At 42.1% G+C, this 23,146-nt stretch overlaps 1 protein-coding gene across 1 annotated transcript in view; it reads right to left on the bottom strand.

Moving 5' to 3' along the window:
- The window catches only part of adgrb1a (adhesion G protein-coupled receptor B1a), a 691,398-nt gene that overhangs the window by 4,549 nt on the left and 663,703 nt on the right, over nt 1-23,146 (bottom strand). Inside the window, exons 29-33 of the mRNA XM_070888471.1 lie at nt 22,553-22,636; nt 20,534-21,177; nt 16,434-16,505; nt 8,193-8,228; nt 7,984-8,088 (exon numbers count right to left, since the gene is read on the bottom strand). Coding sequence (XP_070744572.1) covers nt 7,984-8,088; nt 8,193-8,228; nt 16,434-16,505; nt 20,534-21,177; nt 22,553-22,636 — 941 coding nt within the window. The remainder of the gene's footprint in view (nt 1-7,983; nt 8,089-8,192; nt 8,229-16,433; nt 16,506-20,533; nt 21,178-22,552; nt 22,637-23,146) is intronic.

Here is a 23,146-nt window from a genome sequence, read left to right on the forward strand (position 1 = left end):
TTTATATCTTATCACTCTCATCTTCCCAAATTTTAAGAAGCAGTTAGTTTGAGTACAGCAACACAGCACATGGCCAAATGAAGCCAAACCAATATCTATAACTCAGCTGATTCATATATTTTAACCAGAGTCCCTGTGGTGCCATTTTAATGAAGCTTGACTACAATGTTAATTTTCTGTGTATACTGGCTACTAAACTAGAATCGTAGAATGGTTGCAGCACGGCAGGCGGCCATTCGGCCCGTCGAGCCCGTGCCAACTCTCAGCTAGTCCCTCTCCCCTGCCCTTTCCCTGTAGTCCTGCAATTGTTTTCCCTTCAGATACTTATCCAACTCCCTTTTGAGCTCATTGAGTCTGCCTTCACCACCCTTTTAGGCAGTGCATTCCAGATCTTAGCCACTCACTGTTTAAAACAGTTTTTTCTTATGTCGCCTTAGGTTCTTTTTACTCTACTTAAATTTTTTTTTAAAAGACTCAAACTCAATGAAACAAATACTTGACGTGAGTGACATCACGGATAGGATGCGTGATGATTGGCCATTTATCCCATGTGCTAGACATCAACTGAGTCCCGAATGACACAGACATGGTTCCTCCTCAAAATGGGATAATTTCTTGTACACAATTGTTAAATACGAATTAGTTGGTTTATAAGATTGTGGGTTTATTTTGGAGAAAAATGAATGCCTTTGAGTTTCCATATGCGGGATTTGCAGCACTAACTCTGGAGTTGCACCCACCAATGCTCTGTCGAGCTGAATTCACTAGAATTTTGTGTCAGCTCATATAGATATTAAATGGCAGATCTCCAGCACACATCCTGTGGGAAACTGGGGTGATGTGCTGGAGTGCTTGGAAATTAGAGTAGGACATAAAACCTTTAAAAAGCCAAGTCTGGCTAAGGATTGCAGCAGCAGGTTGGGGAAGCAGCAGTAGCTTGGCTCTCAGTTCACTGTCAGGTGGCTGCACTCTTCATCCGCTAAAATTAAGAGCTGTAAAACTAACCCTTCATAGTGCATTCTGGTTAAGGGAGGCACTAATTTCAGATCTTACAGGATGTATCGCCATCTCCCCAAATACTTGCATGCAGAACCTTGACACTCCTTCCTCCACTTTCACATGATGATATTGCCAGATCTCTTACATCAGTGGCCCAGTAACATCTGGAATATATCCCTCAATTGCTAGACTTCAACTAATTCACTCAATCTTGCTGCAAGAGAAACTAGTGCACAATGTCTGCCAGAGACAGAGGGCCAAAGTGGACATCCCTGACATTAAGGAGCTCCTGCCTTATGATGAGCAGGCTGCAGATGCTGGGAAGGCACATTTCCCTAACCATGGAAGAAGGCAAGGTCAATGACACAGCACCAGCACCAGTTTACTGGGTGGCCATCAAACGGTCCCCATGGCAATGCTTATGAAGCAATACAAAGTAGCAAGCTTCCACACCCTTCGCAGTCACTGTAATCCCAAGGATATTATTGTCATGTATCCTACATGGTTACTGCTTGTACATTACAAGGTGTGCTACCAGAGGGCACTACAGTGGGAGACTTGTAGGTTACCTGTACAGGTGTGCCAGGCCTAGTATAAAAGGCAGGCCACCATGTGTGATGCTCACTCTGGAGTTACATTAAATGGACTAAGGTCACTACAGTTCAAGCATAACACATTGTCTCGTGGAGTCATTATTAGAGCATCTGAAGACATAACAATTATACTCACCCAACCTCAGCTTGTACATTTCTTTCCGGCAGACCCACAGCACTGACAGTGGGTGGGGGAATGATGATGAGGAAGATAATGAGGAGGATCAGGAGAGACGGATCTTATTCCTCACGGATAATGAGGATAATGGTACCAAGGAGATGATGAAGAGGGAGAGGATGTATAAGATTATGAGGGGGCTTGACAAGGTGGATGCAGAGATAACATTTCCACTGATAGGGGAGACTAGAACTAGGGGGCATAATCTTAGAATAAGGGGCCGCTCATTTAAAACTGAGATGAAGAGGAATTTCTTCTCTCAGAATGTTGTAAATTTGTGGCATTTGCTGCCTCAGAGAGCTGTGAAAGCTGGGTCACTGAATAAATTTAAGACAGAAATAGACAGTTTCTTAAACAATAAGGAAATAAGGGGTTATGGGGAGCGGGCAGGGAAGTGGACCTGAGTCCATGATCGAATATGCCATGATAGTGTTAAATGGCGGAGCAGGCGCGAGGGGCCAGATGGCCTATTCCTGCTCCTATTTCTTATGATGTAAGGGTTAAGTGCACTCACCCGCCCCTGGGCCAATATCTGTATTCCCCGGCCACATAACCTTTAAGCTAACCCGCTGCATTTCTTGCTTTTGCATTCTCACACACCAGCTCAGATAATGTCAACAAAGGGGAAATTAGATAGTGTCAGTGAGGATGCGTTAAATCACAGCTGGAGATTTTCGGGACAGTTTTCTGATACACGTGCACAGATGCAGTGGCACCGTTACTGATTATGACTGGAGGTGTAATTGATAAAATGGTTGCGTTAGGTTAGGTTTGTAGTCCAACTTGTGAAACTGACAGGATCTGACAAGTTACACTTCAATCATAGGCAGTCCCTCGGGATCGAGGAAGACTTGCCGAGGAAGACTTTCTTCCACTCTTAGCATGAGTTCTTAGGTGGCTGTACAGTCCAATACGAGAACCACAGTTTCTGTCACAAGTGGGAATGATAGTCGTTGAGGGAAAGGGTGGGCAGGGAGCCTAGTTTAATGCATGCTCCTTCCGCTGCCTGCGCTTGATTTTTGCACGCTCTCAGTGATGATGCTCGAGGAGCTCAGCGCCCTCCTCGATGCACTTCCTCCACTTAGGGCGGTCTATGGCCAGGGACTCCCAGGTGTCAGTGGGGATGTTGCACTTTATCAGGGAGGCTTTGAGGGTGTCCTTGTAATGGTTCCGAAGCCCTCCTTTGGCTCGTTTGCCATGGATGAGTTCCGAGTAGAGCGCTTGCTTTGGGAGTCTCGTGTCTGGCATGCGAACTATGTGGCCTGTCCAGCAGAGCTGATTAAGTGTGGTCAGTGCTTCAATGCTGGGGATGTTGGCCTGGGTGAGGATGTTAATTTTTGTGCGTCTGTCCTCCCAGGGGATTTGCAGGATCTTGCGGAGACATCGCTGGTGGTATTTCTCCAGCGATTTGAGGTGTCTACTGTACATGGTCCACGTCTCTGAGCCATACAGGAGGGCGGGTATTACTACGACCCTGTAAACTATGAGCTTGGTGACAGTTTTAAAGGGACGGATCTTCAAACACTCTTTTCCTCAGGCGGCCGAAGGCTGCACTGCCGTGCTGGAGGCAGTGTTGGATCTCATCATCAATGCTTGCTCTTGTTGATAGGAGGCTCCCGAGTTATGGGAAGAGGTCCAGGGCCATGCCGTGGATCTTGATGTTTGGGGGGCAGTGCTGTGCGGCGAGGACAGGCTGGTGTAGGACCTTTGTCTTGCTAACGTTTAGCATAAGGCCCATGCTTTCGTACGCCTCGGTAAATATGTCGACTATGTCCTGGTGTTCAGCCTCTGTGTGTGCACAGACGCAGGCGTCGTCCGCGTACTGTAGCTCGACGACAGAGATTGGAGTGGTCTTGGACCTGGCCTGGAGATGACGAAGGTTGAACAGCTCCCCACTGGTTCTGTAGTTTAGCTCCATTCCAGCGGGGATCTTATCAACTGTGAGGTGGAGCATGGCAGTGAGGAAGATTGAGAAGAGGGTTGGGGCGATAATGCAGCCCTGCTTGACCCCGGTACGGACATGAATTGGGTTTGTAATGGATCCGTTGGTAAGGATCACGGCTTGCATGTCATCGTAGAGCAGGCGGAGGATGGTGACGTTCTTTTGGGGGCATCCGACATGGAGGAGGACGCTCCACAGACCCTCACGAATGACAGTGTCAAAGGCCTTTGTAAGGTCGAAGAAGGCCATGTATAAGTGCTGGCGCTGTTCTCTGCATTTTTCCTGCGGCTGGCGTGCTGCAAAAATCATGCCCGTTGTGCCCCGGAGGGGACCGAAATCCGCACTGCGACTCTGGAAGGAGCTCCTCGGCCACGGGGAGAAGACGATTGAGGAGGACTCTAGCGACGACTTTCCCAGTGGTTGATAGCAGGGAGATTCCTCTGTAGTTGCCGACGTCGGACTTGTCCCCTTTTTAAAAGATGGTCACGATCACTGCATCTCTGAGCTCTCCCGGCATGCTCTCCTCCCTCCAGATGAGAGAGATGAGGTTGTGTATTCGCATCAGTACTGCCTCTCCGCCATACTTCAGTGTCTCCGCAGGGATTCCACCTGCTCCCGTAGCCTTGTTTTTTAGCTGTCTTATGGCCTTTTCTACCTCATGCAGTGTTGAGGTCTCACTGAGGTGGTGGCGGGTAGCATGCTGCGGAATGGAGTCGAGAACTCGAGTCAAAGGCAGTGTCTCGGTTGAGGAGATCTTCGAAGTGTTCCTTCCAGCGGGCCCTGACTGCCTCGGTGTCCTTGATGAATGTTTCCCTGTTCTTGGCCAGCAGTGAGGTGGGGCCTTGGGAGTTGGGTCCGTATGTGGCCTTGACTGTGGTGAAGAATCCTTGCACATCATGGCTGTCAGCCAGCTGCTGTATTTCCTGTGCTTTCTCCATCCACCACCTGTTCTTTATAATACCCCCCTGACAACTGATCAGAAAGCAGCAGATTGGAGGGGAAAAATAATGAAATCTGATCGAGTGCAGGAAGGGGAATACATCATTAACATAGGCAGTGCCTCGAAATCGAGGAAGACTTGCTTCCACTCTAAAAGTGAGTTCTCAGGTGACTGTACAGTCCAATACAGGAATTACAATCTCTGTCACAGGTGGGACAGACAGTGTTTGAAGGAAAGGGTGGGTGGGGAGTCTAGTTTGCTGCACGGTCCTTACGCTGTCTGCGCTTGATTTCTGCATGCTCTCGGCGGCGAGACTCGAGATGCTCAGCGCCCTCCCGGATGCTCTTCCTCCACTTAGGGCGGTCTTTGGCCAGGGATTCCCAGGTGGTCAGCAGTGGATTGCTGAAGTAACCAAAAACACTTCCCCAATGATTTGTGAATGAATGACATTTACACATGCTCCCTCTCCAGCAGAGTTAACAGTAAGGGGATCATGATGTGGAAATTCTCACAGAAGTCCAGGGATGCTGTGCTCAATTGTGTAGTGTTAGCTTGGCCCAGTTGCTAGCGCTCACCTTAAGGTAGGAGGTTTTGGGTTCATATCCCACTCTAGGCCTTAAGCATTTAATCTAAACAGATACTTGTGTGCCGTATTGAGGTAAGAACATAAGATTTAGGAACAGGAGCCCCTCGAGCCTGCTCCGCCATTCAATAAGATCACGGCTGATCTACATCCTCCAAGTGCTGCACTATTGGAGGTGATAACTTTCAGATGAGATGTTAAATGGAGGCCCTGTCATAAAAAACCCTGAGGCATGATTTGCAGTTCAGGGAGGTTTCTTGGTGTTCTTGTCATCATTTATCCCTCAACCAACATCAACAAAAACAGATCAATGGTTAATTTAACTCATTTGCTGTTTATGAGGCCTTACTCGATCCAAATTGGCTGCCGCATTTGCCTATTAGATTTCAGTGACCACTCTTCAAAAATAATGAAGTGGCAGTAAAGCACTTTGGAATGTGTTATATAAATGCAATTTATTTTTTATTAGCCATTGCTACTTCAGCCGAGATCCGATAACTCAGAAAAGATGTGGGATTTGATGATGTGAGTTTTTCAGGCCAAACCTTAACTGTTTTGCTTTTTAAATTAAACTCAGAGATGCTCTACGGGTAAATACGTCAAGAGGACAATAATTCTGTGGGTTAAGAACCTAAATTATTTATTCTGTATTATTGTTTAATAAGTTTAGATCTCATGAGGTGATTTTCTAAGTTTCTCTGCCAGAATTTACGATCCGTAAATTCAGAAAATTGGTCCTTAAATGACTACTGCCCTTAGAAATGGCAGTCCACCTTCATTCTAATAAAACATAATTGACTAATATGTTCTTTTCGATCCGAGTGAGAAATATTAGTTCGATTACACAATGGTATTTGCGCTTTTTTTTTAAATGAAGGGTGCAAAGATGGGATATATCCCAAAGGAATCACTTTTTTGTTAATTTAGCATGGACAATTTTCCATCTGCACTACAGTTTACTCACAAACTCTGTCCTCATCTGTGCATTGTCTATTTGTCGAAACATGCCTTCGCAGTGAGCCCAGGCACACACGCTATTTTCACATTTTATCGAATACTACCAGCAAGGAAAACACCTTGCCTGCACCTCACACACTGCTTTTGCTCATGTTTGCATGAACTCTTTACACCCTAGCCTAATTTTATAGCAGGCACACCTTCCTATCCTCACTTATGCTTATTGATCCCTCTCGGTTGGCACCTGCATGCATTTCAACACAAGAAAAGACTTACATTTTTATAGCACCTTTTACCTCCTCAGGAAGCCCCAAAGTGCTTCACAGCTAATGAAGTACTTCTGAAGTATTGTCACTGTTGTAACTGTGGCAACTATTTTGTACACAGCAAAGTCCCCCAAAACAGCAGAATTAAATAACCAGAGAATCTGTTTTGGTGGTATTAGTTGAGGAATAAATATTGGACCACTGGGAGAACTTTCCTGACATTCTTCAAATAGTGTTATCGGATATTTTACATCTACCTGAACAGGTAGACTGATTACTTTATCATCACACGGTATCTCAAAGTATAGCACTCCCTCAGTATGGCACTGAAATGTCAGCCTAGATTACGTGTTGAAGTCTCTGCAGTGGGGCTTGAACCCATGACCTTCCGATTCAGAAGTGTGAGTGCTACCACTGGGCCAAGGCTGACAGGTCCAATTTCACACTCAAAAAATGCTCAGTAGGAAATTAATTAGTTGGTTTTAGCATTGGCTCATAACTGCAAACAAAAATGTATTATTAAAATTATATCTGGAAGGAACTGTACAGCTAGTGACAGCTATGATGAGAGCACATTCTCACCCAATATAAAGCTGTTGGCAAGATTTGACTTCCCCCTGATCCAAATAATTTGACCCTCTCAACAATTGCTTGGTTGCTCAAATTCTCTTCAGATAACAATCAATTTAACACCATCCCTGCGGGACACTTGCTATTGTCAATTAATCTCCACCTAGCTACTCTATGGAGCTTGTATTGTGGGTCAATCAATCATAATCCAGTTCCCTTTACTGTCAATCATTCGTGATTCTCCAATCAGGTTGACTTAAGGGCTATTTTACTGCTGAAATATATGTCACACTGTTACAGCAAGAGGCATTCTTATGAGGTTAGGACGAAGATGCTTCGTTGGTGTGGAACTTTACTCTGGATCTAATTGTGTTATACCCGACCTGGGAATGCTTCATGCTGACACTTAGTAGCTGAAATGGAAACTGCTGAATTAACTTTCTTAAATTAACTTAAAAGCAATGTTCAAATGTAAAAGGTTATTAAGTAAAAAATAAATGCAACGGATGTGATTGACAGCTTTAGAACCTTTTAAAAATGGGTTTTCATTTATCAGGGAAAGTAAAAGGTGAAAAGATGTTTCAAATAGGTTCTGGTATCCAGTGACTGCTTTTTGTTGTTGAAGTGTTTTCCCCAACAATTTGCATTTAATTCAAGAGCTTCTTTGAACCACCCAAATCTCTCTTGCTGTATGGCTTTGGATTGGGTCACTGGAGAATAGATAAGGGATCCTCATTCCATCTCTTGGTGGTGCAGTTTGTTACATTATTTTGAGACTGATCAAAAGCAAGACTTTGGTTTGGATTGTGGCCTCAACAAAATCTTAAGAGCAACATTGAATTACAGCATCAATGTCAAAAAGTTGTGGCCTTCACTCGGGGTTTGTGTGCCTCGTGGGCCCAACACAATGTAACTGATCACTGAGCACTTCTGGATTAGAAATACCCATTCTTACTTTGCTGTCTACTGTCGGAGATTCTCTATCTTTCTCGGCATGCTGAAGTTTCCTGTTTAGATCCTGGAACATGTCTTGATGCCGTTTCCTTGTGTGCATTATTTTCTAGAGATAGAAAGCAAGACATTAGTAAAAAGGCAGCTAAGATGGCTCAATTACAGGGTCAGCACTTATATCAGTGAATCTGACACAATAAAGAAAGGGCTCACCTCAAAATCTAATTCAGCGTACCTGGATTTTCTTCTCTAGAAATCAAAAAACAGACAATTAGTGGCATCCGTTCAAAAATGAACATCGAATTATGATACAGATGTGCTTGGTAACTTCTAATTTAATTTTATTTTCAGGAATACAGCACTTTATCATAATCACTGCTGTGCCTCAGGTCCTCCTCATCAGTTTACAACTATGTTGTGAGGGGCCAGGGCAGTTTGGGACAGTGGGTTCAATGTTATTCTCTAACCTCTGGAACCCAGATAACATCTAGTCCAGCCTGATGAAATTAAAGTCTTTTCTGTCTGCTGGTTAAGCTATTATGCTAAATCAGTTTAGGCAGTCTCAACTCAAGTTCCTTGAGGGCATGAGCCACAGCACAGAATTGCCCGAATTTGGCAATCTCTTTCAGAACTGCCGCAGGATAGCCAATGTAGGAAATTAAATAATGTCACACTGCTACAGCAAGAGGCATTCTTATGAGGTTAGGACTGAGACGCTTCGTTGGTACAGAACTTTACTCTGCATCTAATTGTGTTATACCTGACCTGGGAATGCTTCATGCTGACACTGAGTGGCTGAAATGGAAAGTGTTGAATTAACTTTCTTGACGAACACAGAAAAAAAAATGTTCCAATGTAAAAGGTTATTGAAGTAGCACTTCTTAAAATGAGAAAACATTACAAACACTTTTCATTTGTTCACAGTCACATAACATGAAGACATAAATCATTCTGAAAGGCTTGTCGCATCACTTGCAGCAGATGTCATTCTGAGTATAATGGCACTCCCGTACAAAAAGGTTTGCCAAGCACTTATTCATGAAGTTGCTGTTCTGAAATCACTTTGGGTCAAAGCATACGATAGATGTGAAAGGATTACATTATATAAACCAGATCAGGGTTTGGACTGGGGAGGAAAGAGGACTGGAAGGCAGCAGCTAGCACCGCTCCCAAACAGCACTGAGGCTGGTGAACAGGAATGCTCCAAAACTACTTATTTACCTTTTGTTTTATTTTGGATGAGGTGATTGAAGTATACTTAACAAATACTTTTAAAATGTTCATAGCTTCTTACAGTTTGACATGATCAGACTTAACTGACTTAAATTCTACTTGGCTATTCACTGCCAGCAATCTATTTCTCCCGATCTGAGGGGAACTCTGGTTATATCAGGATTTCTTATGTGCCTGTTTGGCACTCTCTGACCAAATTTACACCTGCAGTTATAGTAATCTTTAAATGAAAAGCAATGAATTCTCGAGCTACAATGGAAGCTTTTATTTGCGATGTTTCCAGGGTGCTTAGCAAGTTGACAATATGAAAGAGCTGGACGATGCTGTGATGAATTCCACTACAGAGTAGAGGAGTGCTAAAACATTTTATATTTATAAGTATAAGCCTTATATTCAGTCTACATCACACAAATGAAAGTAATAGTTATCTTCTTTCTGGAATAGCTTCCTATACATTCTTTAAAGATTCACATATAATAATTGGTAATCCGCGCCCATCATTCCCACAATTCCATGTTTGAACCTCTCCAATCAAGTTTCCACCCCGGCCTCAGCACTGAAACTGCCCTGTACAAAGTCACAGATTACTTCGTATGTGACTGTGTACATGGTGCACCATACCTCCTCATCCTTTCTTCAGCCTGTGTCACAGTTGACCCTACCATTCTTCTCCAACGTCTCTTGTCCATTGTTCATCCTTTAATGACTTTTCTTCCTGCCCCTGCGCCCGCTACCTCTGGGGCCCTCAAACATAGAAACATAGAAAATAGGTGCAGGAGGAGGCCATTCGGCCCCTTTAGCCTGCACCGCCATTCAATGAGTTCATGGCTGAACATTCAACTTCAGTACCCCATTCCTGCTTTCTCGCCATACCCCTTGATCCCCCGAGTAGTAAGGACTTCATCTAACTCCCTTTTGAATATATTTAGTGAATTGGCCTCAACAACTTTCTGTGGTAGAGAATTCCACAGGTTCACCACTCTGTGGGTGAAGAAGTTTCTCCTCATCTCGGTCATAAATGGCTTACCCCTTATCCTTAGACTGTGGCCCCTGGTTCTGGACTTCCCCAACATTGGGAACATTCTTCCTGCATCTAACCTGTCTAAACCCGTCAGAATTTTAAACGTTTCTATGAGATCCCCTCTCATTCTTCTGAACTCCAGTGAATACAAGCCCAGTTGATCCAGTCTTTCTTGATATGTCAGTCCCGCCATCCCGGGAATCAGTCTGGTGAACCTTCACTGCACTCCCTTAATAGCAAGAATGTCCTTCCTCAACTATCCAAGTCACTCTGCAGCCTCATAGCATCCTCCTCGCAGCTCACAATGCCACCCAACTTAGTGTCATCCGCAAATTTGGAGATACGACATTTAATCCCCTCGTCTAAATCATTAATTACAAAGTAAACGGCTGGGCCCCAGCACAGAACCTTGCGGTACCCCACTAGTCACTGCCTGCCATTCTGAAAAGTATCCATTTACTCCTACGCTTTGCTTCCTGTCTGACAACCAGTTCTCAATCCACGTCAGCACACTACCCCAATACTCCAGGTGTGGTCTCACCAATGCCCTGTACAGCTGTAGTAACACCTCCCTGCCCCTGTACTCAAATCCCCTCGCTATGAAGGCCAACATGCCATTTGCTTTCTTAACCACCTGCTGTACCTGCATGCCAACCATCAATGACTGATGTACCATGACACCCAGGTCTCGTTGCACCTCCCCCTTTCCTAATCTGTCACCATTCAGATAATAGTTTGTCTCTCTGTTTTTACCACCAAAGTGGATAACCTCACATTTATTCACATTTCAAGGATGCATCCATAGCCCCTTCCTATTTCTCATCTATAAGTTGCCACATCAGTGACATCATCTGAAAACACGACGTCAAGTTCCATGTGTATGCGGATGACACCCAGCTCTACCTCACCACCATCAATCGCAACCCATCCACTGCCTCTGTGTTGTTAGACTGCTTATCCGACATCCAGATCTGGATGAGCTGCAATTTCCTCCAATTAAACATTGGGAAGCCCGAAGCCATTGTCTTCGGCCCTTGCCACAAGCTCAGTTCCCTCATCTGATTCCATCCACCTCCCTGGCCAATGTCTAAGGCTAAACAAGACTGTTTGCAACCGTAGCATCTTATTTGACCCTAAGTTGGACTTCCAACCCCATATCCTCTCCATCACAAATACAGCCTGTCTCCACCTCTGTAACATCACCCATCGCCCTTGTCTCAGCTTATCTGCTGCTGCAACCATGATCCGCTATTTTGTTACCTCCAGGTGTGACTATTCCAAAGCTCTCCTGACCAGTCTCACATCTTCGTAAACCTCCATAAACTGGAGCTCAACCAAAGCTCTGCTGCTCATTTTTTTAGCCCACACCAAGCTCCCCTCATCTATCACACATGTGCTCACTGATCTACATTGGCTCCAAGTCCACCAACTCCATTACATTTTAAATTCACATCCGCATGTTGAAATCATGCTTCTCCCCTCCCTATCCCCGTTACCTACTCCAGCCCTACAACCCTCCTAGAACTCTGTGACCCCCAAATTCTGCATCCCAACTCCTTTGCCCCGCCTTTGTCGACTGTGCTTTCACCTGGCTAGGCCTTAAGCTCTGGAATTCCTTCCCTAAACCTCTCAGTCTCTCTGCCGCGCTCTCCTCCTTTAAGACCCTCCTTAAAACATTACCTCCTTTAGCAAGCTTTTAGTCACCTGTCCTAATATATCCTTTTTTGCATCGATGTCAATTGTCCGATTTGCTCCTGTGAAGCACCTTGGGATGTTTTCCTACGCTAAAGATGCTATATAAATGCAAATTGTTGTTGTAATAGACACCAAGCTTAGGATAATTAGGAACTAAAACTAATTTCTATTTCAGGGAATAGTCATTGAAAACTCACTCAAACTAAATATGTGTGTTGTCACTTGTACATTTGTTATTTCCAGCACTGTGTAGCACAGCACATCGGTCTGTATGCAAAAGAATGGTTGCAACTGAAACACAAACTTTTCATCAGAATGACGAACAAAAGTTCCATCCAAAATATTAACTTATCTTCTCTTTCACATATTGACTAATTACCTAACTGCGCACTCCCAGCAGTTTTTGTTATTATTCACAAGGAGGCAGGAGGTGGTTCAGCATTAACTGTGCTTAATACGAATGAAACTGTTAATTAAAGGAAGAGTGTAGTGACGATGGCAAGTGGATCAGTGGGAGAGTTGTTTTCATCTCTTTAAAACAATTACAATAATATTTAAATGAGACTCATGGGCAGAGAATAGACCTGTGGACGTATTAAGCGTTCGTGCGCTGGCATCACGAGCAGTCATTTCTGAGCTGCTCTTTCAGAATATGCTCACAGTTTTGCTGGAAGTGCCTTCTGTGGACGTTTTAACGAACGCATTTGCAATGTTGCTGTAGATGGTGCCTTAGCAAATCTTTCAATCGAAGTGTTTAAGTTCTGCGCCATTTATACCGTTTCTCCAGGGTTTCCGTCGACCTTCCGCAAAGGTTATAGTGGGAGATTGGGGAATCTCCACAGACGTTTTACCCCATGGAGTCAGATAAAAGTTCATTCATAACTCAAATTTAAAAAAAATAACCTTGGATTCTTCATTATTGAAAGAAGGAGACTGAGCAAGGATAGTATAGAGGCATATAAGACACTAAGTGGAACAGAAAAGGTTACTTCTAAGCACTATTTCAAGTTGAACCTCAAGGGCATCGAGGTATAAAATAGTAAAAAGCAAGTTCAAGATTGATATTAGGAAATGATATCTCCCAAGTAAGAGTGATTAATGCCTGAAGCAGTCTTTGGATGGGTATTTGAGGAAAAATCTTTGGAATCACTCAAATGGCAGTTGGATGCTGTGGTGGACAGAACTGTAAGTTTAAATGAAAAGCTGAGCTACACGGGCTGAATCGCACCCCTCTGCATTTTTTTTGTGATCTTTGTGGATCACTGAAAGGATCAAGAGTGATCTATTTTTTTTTAAATCGACACAAGGCCTAAACATATATTTTAACCAGTGTATAGTGTGTGAAAACCATTTAAGGAATAATGGTCAAGAAATTGTTAAATTAATTATGTGTCTTCAGAAATGAAAATGGTGAATACATTCCAGATCCGGTCCTTTTGGTCCACGAGTCTGCAACATTTATCTACGTCAGCAAAGCCAGTGAAGAAATTTAAGGAATTAAAATCTGGAAGTCATACTGTATGATAATAAATGTTTTGTGACTGTATCTTTCTTAATTTCTTTGACCAATATTACAACTGAGGTAATAACCCACTTAAAATAAACTAGTTAATGCCTTTGGTAAAATAAGAGAGAGGGGAATTTCGTATAAATACATTACGCAATCATTCAACATAAATTCCAGGCTTAAATGTCTGCAGAACAGCTAGATCTGATGGGGCAGATCTTCAAGGCAATAATAAACAGTCTTTCAGTATTATTTGTAGGAGCTCCATACATATTTTTGGAAATGGGAATTGTGCCAAAGGACTGTAGGGTGGCAAATGTTGCACCCCTGTTCAAAAAAAGGAGCAAATGAGGAAATGATGGACTTGGTTTTGCCTTGGTTTATTTCTATAGTTCATAATACAGGGTTAAACTAATGAACAGTTAAAAAGATATGGACTAATTTGGGACAGTCAGCATGGCTTTGTAAAGGAAAAATTGTACTTTACAAATTTTATTGAATTTTTCAAGGAATTCACAGAATACATAGATACTTGAAATTTGGTTGATTATAGGAATTTTTCAGAAGTTATTTGATAAGGCGTCACTGAACCAAAAGCTAAGACATGTGGTATTAAATGGTATGAAGCAATGTGGCTAAGAAAGATGGCTAGGGAACGGAAAACAATGATTAGGAATACATTATTTTTTTTAAAGATATGATTAGTGGTGTATCACAGTTAGCTGCACTAAAACAGGTCTTGTTTTATATTCATCTAAATGTTATGGACATAGGCACAAGAGGAACCAAAACAAGGTTTGCTACCAAATTAAGTGGCATTGTCGCTTGTGAAAGATAAAAAAAGAACTTGCATTTATGTCCCACCTTTCATGTCTTCAGGATGCCCCAAAGTGCTTTACAGAAAATGAATTGCTTTTGAATTCTAGTTATTGTTTTCTAGGCAAATATGGCAGCCAACATTATGCACAGCAAGATTTCGCAAACAGTAAGATGAATGACCAGTTAATCTGCTTTGGTTAAGGGACAAATGTTCACCAGGGCATCAAAACAAATCCTCTGCTCTTCTTTGTAGTACCATGAGCCTTGATTTAATGTCTCATCAAAAGATGGCACCTGCAACAATGCAGCATTCCCTCAGTACTGCATTAAAGTATCAGCCGAGATGATTTGCTCAAGTCCTACAATAGGGCATGAACCATTGCCCTTCTGATATAGAAATTATTGAGTGTCTACTGTTGAACCAAGGCTATCAAATGCAGGAAATTACAAGAGGATATCGACAGGTTAGTAGTGTGAGTTAATAGGTGCCAGATACTGTTCAATGTATCTGTACATTGTGGGAAAAAAAAGTGAAAGAACATACACTCTAAACACAAGGTTCTTAAAATTGGATATCGGAGTGGAGGAACAAAGAGATATATGGGTGCAGAGACGTGTGAGAGCTGGTAGAAACTGGGATTCTGACTTTTATACACAGGAGCACTGAATACAAAAATCAAACAATGTTGAATTTGTACCAAGACACTGATTGATTCAGCTATAGTTGGATTATTGCATGAAGTTCTTGGAACTCCATTATAGGAAGCATTAAACAAAAGAGCCATGGAAAGGTATAGTGGAGATTCACTAGAGTTGTACCAAGAATGGTAGGTTGTAAGTTATGAAGAAAGGCTCAAAAACCTGGAGTATTTTTCAATAGAACAGAGAAGATTAAGGCGGGATTTAATAGTGACTTCAGACATAAATAATTAAAAGATTTTTTCCTCTATTGGCAAATCGCTAACATAGGGGCATAAACTCTAAATGTTCATGATTGAAGAGAAAAGTTAAGAGATTTATTTTCACAACAGAGGGTTATTTGAACATAAATGCTTTACCACAAGTGGCCATCAAGGCATAAACCATATTATTTAAACAGGAACTGGATAAGTATTTGAAAATGACAAATATAAAAGGATTCAAGGCAAGGGCAGGTAAATGAGATAAAAGTAGACTGTTCCATTTGAAGAGCCAGCACCATCACCATCTCAAGTGCAATAGAAAGAATGGCTTCCTACCAGCTACAATTTATATCATTTTAGACATGAAAATTGTACTTGAGGACTATGAGTTAGTAACTATCATTATATTCAAAAAAAGGTCTGAAGCATGAAACAGGGAATTATAGGCAAGTTAGTCTAACATTAATGGTGGGGAAATTGCTTAAGTGCACTTTATAGGTTATTAATAATGCCCATCTCAACGACACAAAGGCCATTACGAGATAAGGAGTAGTCAGCATGGTTTTAGAAGCAATAGTTCATGCCTCATAAATCTACAGAAATTCTTTGAGGAGATAACTTAATTAAAGGATGAGAGCTGTTGGTGTAATTCATTTACATTTTTAGAAGGCACCTGATAAATTCCAACATATGAAGGGTCTAAGAAATTAACTAACTACACTGAAAACTGGCTTAGGAATAGAGAGCAAAAGGTAATAAATAAGCTCTGACTGGACAGTGACTAGTGCAATTTCTATCTCCCTTAATGTTCACACAATTCATAAATGAGATGCAGGAGAAACACCGTTGCAATATAAAATTTGCTAATGGCACCAAACTATACAGCTAGGTAATCAGAATGATTTGTAGCCTTCAAAGACATCTGGATAAATTAAGTGAATGGGAAAGGAATGACAAATCATTTTTAATTTTGATAAGGATATGAAAATATACATACATATGAAACACATACACAGTGGGGCGTCCGTTGTCACAGGATCTGTGAAACTCATGAGTAAACAGCACATTTAATTTTCTTAATTCTGCTCCCAGAGTGAAGCTTTGACTGCTGGGATTGCATATCAGGAATCTTTCCTGCCCATCAATTTTAATGGGCGGAAAACCGTGCATGCCCAAATTCCCAATACAAGCTTCCAGCAAAATTAGACTTCACACAAGGTGCACAAGTTCATAAAATCAGCCCTTTAGACTATTGTGTACAATTTTTATCATCCTACCTTCAACGGTACACTGACACATTGGAGAGAGTTCAGGGAGGAGCGACTAGGATTATTCTGGGACTTAGGGCTCTAAAGATTATAAAAGAAGACACAAAGAACTGAACTTATTTTCACACTGGAGGAAGGAAAGATTCAGGGACACACAGACAGAAACAGGTTATTCAACTTAGATTTCAATCATGGAACTAAAGGACACAAGTACAAAATTAGCAAGTCCCCCACTCCAGCAGAGATTAGAATATATTTTCCCCACAGAGATATTAATTGGGTTAGACAGACTCTATGATAGAACAAAATCTACAGGGTCGGTGAGGGAATATGCTCAAATGACCAAATGGCCTTTTCGGATTCTGAATTTTTATTCTTATAGGTCCTGAAATGATGCTGTGGGAAACTAACATACATAAACTTATTAAAAATGTTAATTAAATTCTTCTCTCCAACATTTTAACAGAAGTGCGAACATTGATTCTTTTTTTTATGGGGCGGAGGGACAGAGAAATTCAACATGATGGGTCTCCAGTTGAAGGCTTCCTCTGAAATTACACAGCGTAAATTCCACTCAAAGTGAATGGTCTACTAGGGCAAAATTTTCCCAAAATCCCATTCCAAGGACGACGCCTCACGTGCAGCCTCATGGAAAATTGTGAATGTACTGCCTACGATTTTCTAATTAAGTTGCCTACTGTGTTCAAGACCCTGCCAGTGGCAGGACCTCCAAAAACAGTGCCCTATAATTTTGTTGTTTCTTGTTTTAAAAAAAAATGTCTTTTGAATTTCAATCTGTTAGATTTTCACTTTGATGCTTTCTCTTCAAGAATAAATCAGAATTGTTTTGCATTTCTGTCCTTTCCTCACTTTAAAATATATACATACTTTTTGATGGTCCTTTGGAAATGTAGCTTGCTATCTCACTCAAGTGGCTATTCGTCATGTATAAATCCAGAAAGTGTCGGGAAATTCAGTTGTGTTGGCAATGTAGCCAGTTCCAATCCTGTCCTTGCCCAATATGCACAAACTTGCAGTTTTCATCAAAGGACACTGGATAACAATTAGGACAGAGCACCACTGCTTAATTTTCCCTCCACAGCCCAGGAGCACAAAGGCCAGTTAGAAACATAGAAAATAGGTGCAGGAGTAAGCCATTCGGCCCTTCCAGCCTGCATCGCCATTCGATAAGATCATGGCTGATCATTCCCTCAGTACACCTTTCCTGCTTTCTCTCCATACCCCTTGATCCCCTTAGTCGTAAGGGCCATATCTAACTCCCTCTTGAATATATCCAATGAACTGGCATCAACAACTCTCTGAGGCAGGGAATTCTACAGGTTAACAACTCTCTGAGTGAAGAAGTTTCTCCTCATCTCAGTCCTAAATGGCCTACCCCTTATCCTAAGACTATGTCCCCTGGTTCTGGACTTCCCCCAATATCGGGAATATTCTTCCCGCATCTAACTTGTCCAGTCACGTCAGAATCTTATACGTTTCTATGAGATCCCCTCTCATCCTTCTAAACTCCAGTGAATAAAGGCCCAGTTGATCCAGTCTCTCCTCATATGACAGTCCAGCCATCCGGAATCAGTCTGATGAAACTTCGCTGCACTCCCTCAATAGCTTAGAGTGTTCCAGCTACCAAAATGGCTGAAATCAGCTTAGTAATGAGCAAAAATCAAACGTTAGCAATGTTACACAACGGTTCTCCGCATTAACTTTAGCGGAAACCCTTGATAACAGCGTACATGACCTTTTCCTTGGATGTGTCCGGTTTTTCTGCTGATCTTCTCCCAAAGTTTCGGCGATAGATCAGGGAACTCCCACGGAAATTCTATCCTGAGATGTTTTGGCTCAGTTAGATGCAGTCTTTACTAAAATTGGGGAGCTCCTGTGGAGGTCAGTGATTACAGCTCCAAAACATTGTGAGTATCAATTTTCCTGCAGTGACTACATAAAGCTCAGCTCCAGTGCTATCATCACTTCGATGCACGATATTGCTGAATTGAAAAGGGGAGTCTGTAGAAATGTCTGCTGCCAGGCTGCCTGTGGCTAGCAGCTCCAAAGCATAAGTGGCGACTGAGATAGACACTAGTCGGTGTATATGTATCTCCCATTATTACAACATTTAAGATTATGAGGCAATTCTGTAAACTACCCTTCCCTTTTGAAAAACAACAGCTCATTTTCTGGAGTGAGCTGGTTTATCTCAATTAAGAATGTGAACAACAACTTAATTCTATGTGATATATGGGCTACTCAGTGATATATGACTCCCAAGCAGAGGGTACTAAACTGTAATCCCATCTTGACCAACTATGACCGTTAAGTATATGGTTTAACGACAGGATGCCCTTCTCATTTCAATGGGAATGGGAAAAGCCTGCCAGGATTATTCCTGGCCTGATGAAATGGACTTCCAACTTGCCAGCTGACAATGGCATTTGTGGAGTCCATTTCACCTGCCACTGCTATCTCCCGAACAGAAGTGACAGTGACAAGGGGAAAGCAATGGATGAACCTGACGCGGGAAGAGGAAACCTGGAGGAAATTAGAATTTACTAAAGTCCATGAAAAAGCCTATTGCTTATACGGAAAATATACAATCCTTCATTTTCAACAGAACCGTGGAATTAGTCAACAAATCTAGAGAGTATAAGTAAAATAAAGCCTTTCAGCTTTACAGGATCAGCAAATCATAGATGGCTCAATAAGAAAAAACAGAAATCAATGAAGAATTTGATGGGAACAAAAGAATAGGGTGCGGAAAAATGCTTCAATATAGAGGTCAACCACCTCAGATGGAAATATTATGTGACAAGGGTAAACAATTTTCTATGATCAACTTTGTACACCCACTGTGGATACCTCGCGGCGATTTTCAAGTAGTGCCTAAAATTAGCGCAAAGATGGCAGAGTGAATGCCAGGAACAGACAAGAAATACAGACGAGAAATGGGCAGCCGACAGTTAAAAATCACTCCAATCCTGCACCATAACTTTAACAGCAACAGTACTCTCGTCCACTTGGAAATAGTGGCCTTGAAATGATACCATGGATATTAACTTGCAAAATGTTTAACACATTTATCAAAAATTCCTCTCTCAACGCCGGTCTTAAACTGTGTACAAATACTTAAAATATTTGAACGCAATTCCACCTTTGCTATTTTAGTGGAAGCATTAATCTGTTTAAAATAAACGGGTTAACCCTTGTTAAAATAGAGGAAGACGTTTCAGACAAATGCATTAAGCCTTCGTACAGCAGCATCCCCATGGTAAAATGTCAGACTTACGGCAAGTCGGAGGAAAAACAGTGCACTTTTAGTGTCATCATACTCATATCAGGAAAACAAAATGCATTTTAGCCATTTCATACAAATACATTGTTTTCAACAAAATTATTGTTTCTGGGTTCATCTGAAAAAGAGAAGAGGTGAAGATCCTTTTGTTATGGATAACTAGTTGCTGAAGTGACTCAAAGTGAGCAAAGATTATTTCTTGAAGTAATCAATTTACTTTACCTAGGAGCAAGGGGGGCGGAAAGAGGTCTGATACCACAACAGATTTGTGGCAGATCTGGTACAATGATGAAGGTTCTATCTTTGGAATTTATTTCTTGTTGCTGATTTTTGATTTTTCTTCCTCCACTTCTAAGAATGCCCCTCCCATCCCACCCCCTTCACATGCTGACACCAAGCATGTGGCCAGCTGAACAGGCTGTCGTTCTCGATGCTTTCAGTTGGCACTGCTTGGGACAACACAAGAAGTCCGTGATCTTAGCCTCGGGTGACCGGCAGTCCACTTTTCCCTTCCTTCTTGCAGAGAATCATCTAATCTCTGCACACTTTCTCCTTCGAAGGCACAACTGAGAGTAGAAGTGACAATGTGGGGAAATTATGCAGGCAAAACAATATCCTAACATTGCAAGTCACAGTGCCTTGGAGCCATTATAATACTTAACAGACCAGGAATAAATCACATTTCAATAAAGCTCTCAATTGTCATTGTTCTTTTTGAGGGCGAGAGTGCTGCTGCCAATTATACACAGAAGGTAAAATGAAATTTGTAATTGGCTGAGAGAGAATTCCTATTTTATTTCCTTACCTCCAACGAGCTTGTGGATAGTGTAGACACTGTCTCGCTTTTGGACACCATCCCTGAGTTCCCTGAATCACCCGTGTCGCACAGGTTATTGGGGAGCTGCGTTTCATTTGCAGAACTCGGTAACTGGTGGCCAGGAGAAGCCCTTTCATTGCAAGTAATATTAATGTGATCCATCGGTGAGTTTTTTGCACAAAACCCACTGTCTGCATTGAGATGAATAAGTCTAGTCTGGGGCAGTTGACTAATGTTAATATTATATTTGCTATCGTCTTTTGGTTTGGCCCTCAGGGTTGAGGTGTTGGTGGGCAAGATAACATAGTTAGTATCTATCACTTGTTCCTGTGCTCGTGCTAGTTCCGAGTCTAACTGCTTGAAAATGTCACCGTCACATATATATATTGATTTCGGCTGGTCGCTCTTATTTATTTTCAAGGTGTGGTCACTAAACTCGTTCATGTTTAACGACCCTGGATAGTTCAGCGACCCCTGGAGATGCATTTTTGACACATTTGCTGGAAGACTCGAGAAGCCGGACAACTTTTGATGGTTGAATTTCATTTTCATGTCATCGTCGTGGACCATTGAGCGTTTCAGAGTTCCCGTGAGTGTTCCTGTTCGGACGGCGTTGATATCTTTATTTAAAACTGCAACATTGAGAAAGAACAACTGTGTTATATTGCGTTAACAGAAAAAACAGATTGCTACACATCATTAGACAATCTTTCTGGATGGTTCTGTGAGTGCTTAATGGCCATCAATATGTTGCAAAGTGCTACATGAACAGCAAATCACTAACAGGACCACCAGATGTTCACAGCTGCTTTACTGAACTTACAGGGCTCTATTTACATAAATGTGAATTTGCTTGCTACGGTCTTCCTGGATGACCGGTTTGTTTGCTTTGTGTTCACACTGTAATAAAACACTAATATTACAGTAATAAACCTATTCAAACATCGGAATAGTTTTATTGCTATAATATTAACAATAAATCAGTAACTTAAATACTTAAATACAATTTGATATATATCTATAAACAAAATCACAATTTACTTGGCCTTGTTCCATTTTCTTCTTTCTAACATCTTTCCCATTCACTGTCCTTTTATCTGAACTTTGTTTTTACACCCTTCTTAGCCTGCCAGAACCTGGTTAAATAAATTCATCTATAAGCACGTGAAGGGTTAAACTTCCTATTGCACCAACATCTAAAAAATCTCAGAAACTTTTTTTTAAACCTGAAATAACACAATGGTGCTGGTTTTGCATCACACTTTTCACCCAGAGAACCCCTCTGCACATTAATGACAAAAAGCACAAGATTTTTCTTTCCCCCAAGTAACTTACATTACTCTGCATCACCTGCTCTTTCATGTTTTCCTTTCTGCGTCCGCTATTCCATTCTCCGAAATGTGATTGTTAAAAGAAAATTAAGTGCAGGTACAACGTCCCGAATCCGGAATTCCGAAATCCGGAATTGTCCGAAAACCGGACGTTTTTGAGGCAGCCACAATGGCGACATCAGGCGGCGAGGGACGAGGAAGCCATTAAAAAAAAAATGCAGTGCCGGGGGGCTGCAGACAGCAAGAATTGGCCAGCTGTGAGGAGCGGAGAAGCGGTGGGAATCGGCGGGCAGCGAGGAGCGGATGATTGGCGGGCGGTGAGGAGCGAAGAAGCGGTGGGAATCGGCAGGCGGCGAGGAGCGCCAACAGCGAGGTCCGAAATCCGGCAAAACCCAAAAACCGGCACGGACTCGGTCCCGAGGTTGCTGGATTTCAGACGTTGTACCTATACACTATTTAGGTGTTGTCAACCCAGCTCTTTGTGACTATCCCACAGTACACATTGGCACTTAACTGTCAATTTCACAGAGAGGATATAAAGTTGGCTGGTGTCACTGATGGAAATGTCGTATTAGTGTAGTTGCGGGGATGCTCTACTGTGGCTGAAAGTAAAGGCATGTTATTGGTGCAGAGTAGAGGGAGTTTTATTCAGTATCTAGCCCATGCTATTCCTAACCTGGGAATGCTTGATCCTGACACTGCTTTCTCAAAGTAGAAAAGTGTTCCACTCCCCAGCGCTGACATCCTTCACCTTGATAAACTAAAGAGAATATGAATTTAAAGAAAGAATAACTAAAACTGTGTCTCAAGTAGTGTTGCAATACAATCCATTAGCACCCACACTCCGCTTCCCTCAAGGGAAAAAAAAATCAACTCTAAAGTGTGCAGTTTACAAGTACATAACTTCCATCAGAACAGCGAGTAAAATACCAGCTTTAATTATAGCTGTTTCAGAGGCAGCTGATCAGATAAAGCCTCAAATCTAAAGTCACTCGTGGGAAAATCTTGGAAGTTACTTTTTACCACTACAAATATCACGTAATGGGGTTATTTTCAATGCTTTATTGACTGTGTGTACATGCTCGATCAGCACTCCCAAGTACGGTGTCCAGTTGGGTCGTGAGCTCTTAACGAGTCCTCCGTGGCGACAACTGGCCAAGTGCCTTCATATAGTCAGTGAAGCACAGAAAATGAAGGGTGTGAGTTTCCTCGGAGCTTTTCCCACTCTCTCGTAACGTCAGTGGAAACCCCTTCTGTACACGTAAACAGG

Source organism: Pristiophorus japonicus, chromosome 1 (genome assembly GCF_044704955.1).
Source record: "Pristiophorus japonicus isolate sPriJap1 chromosome 1, sPriJap1.hap1, whole genome shotgun sequence".
In the NCBI taxonomy this organism is placed as follows: Eukaryota; Metazoa; Chordata; class Chondrichthyes; family Pristiophoridae; genus Pristiophorus; species Pristiophorus japonicus.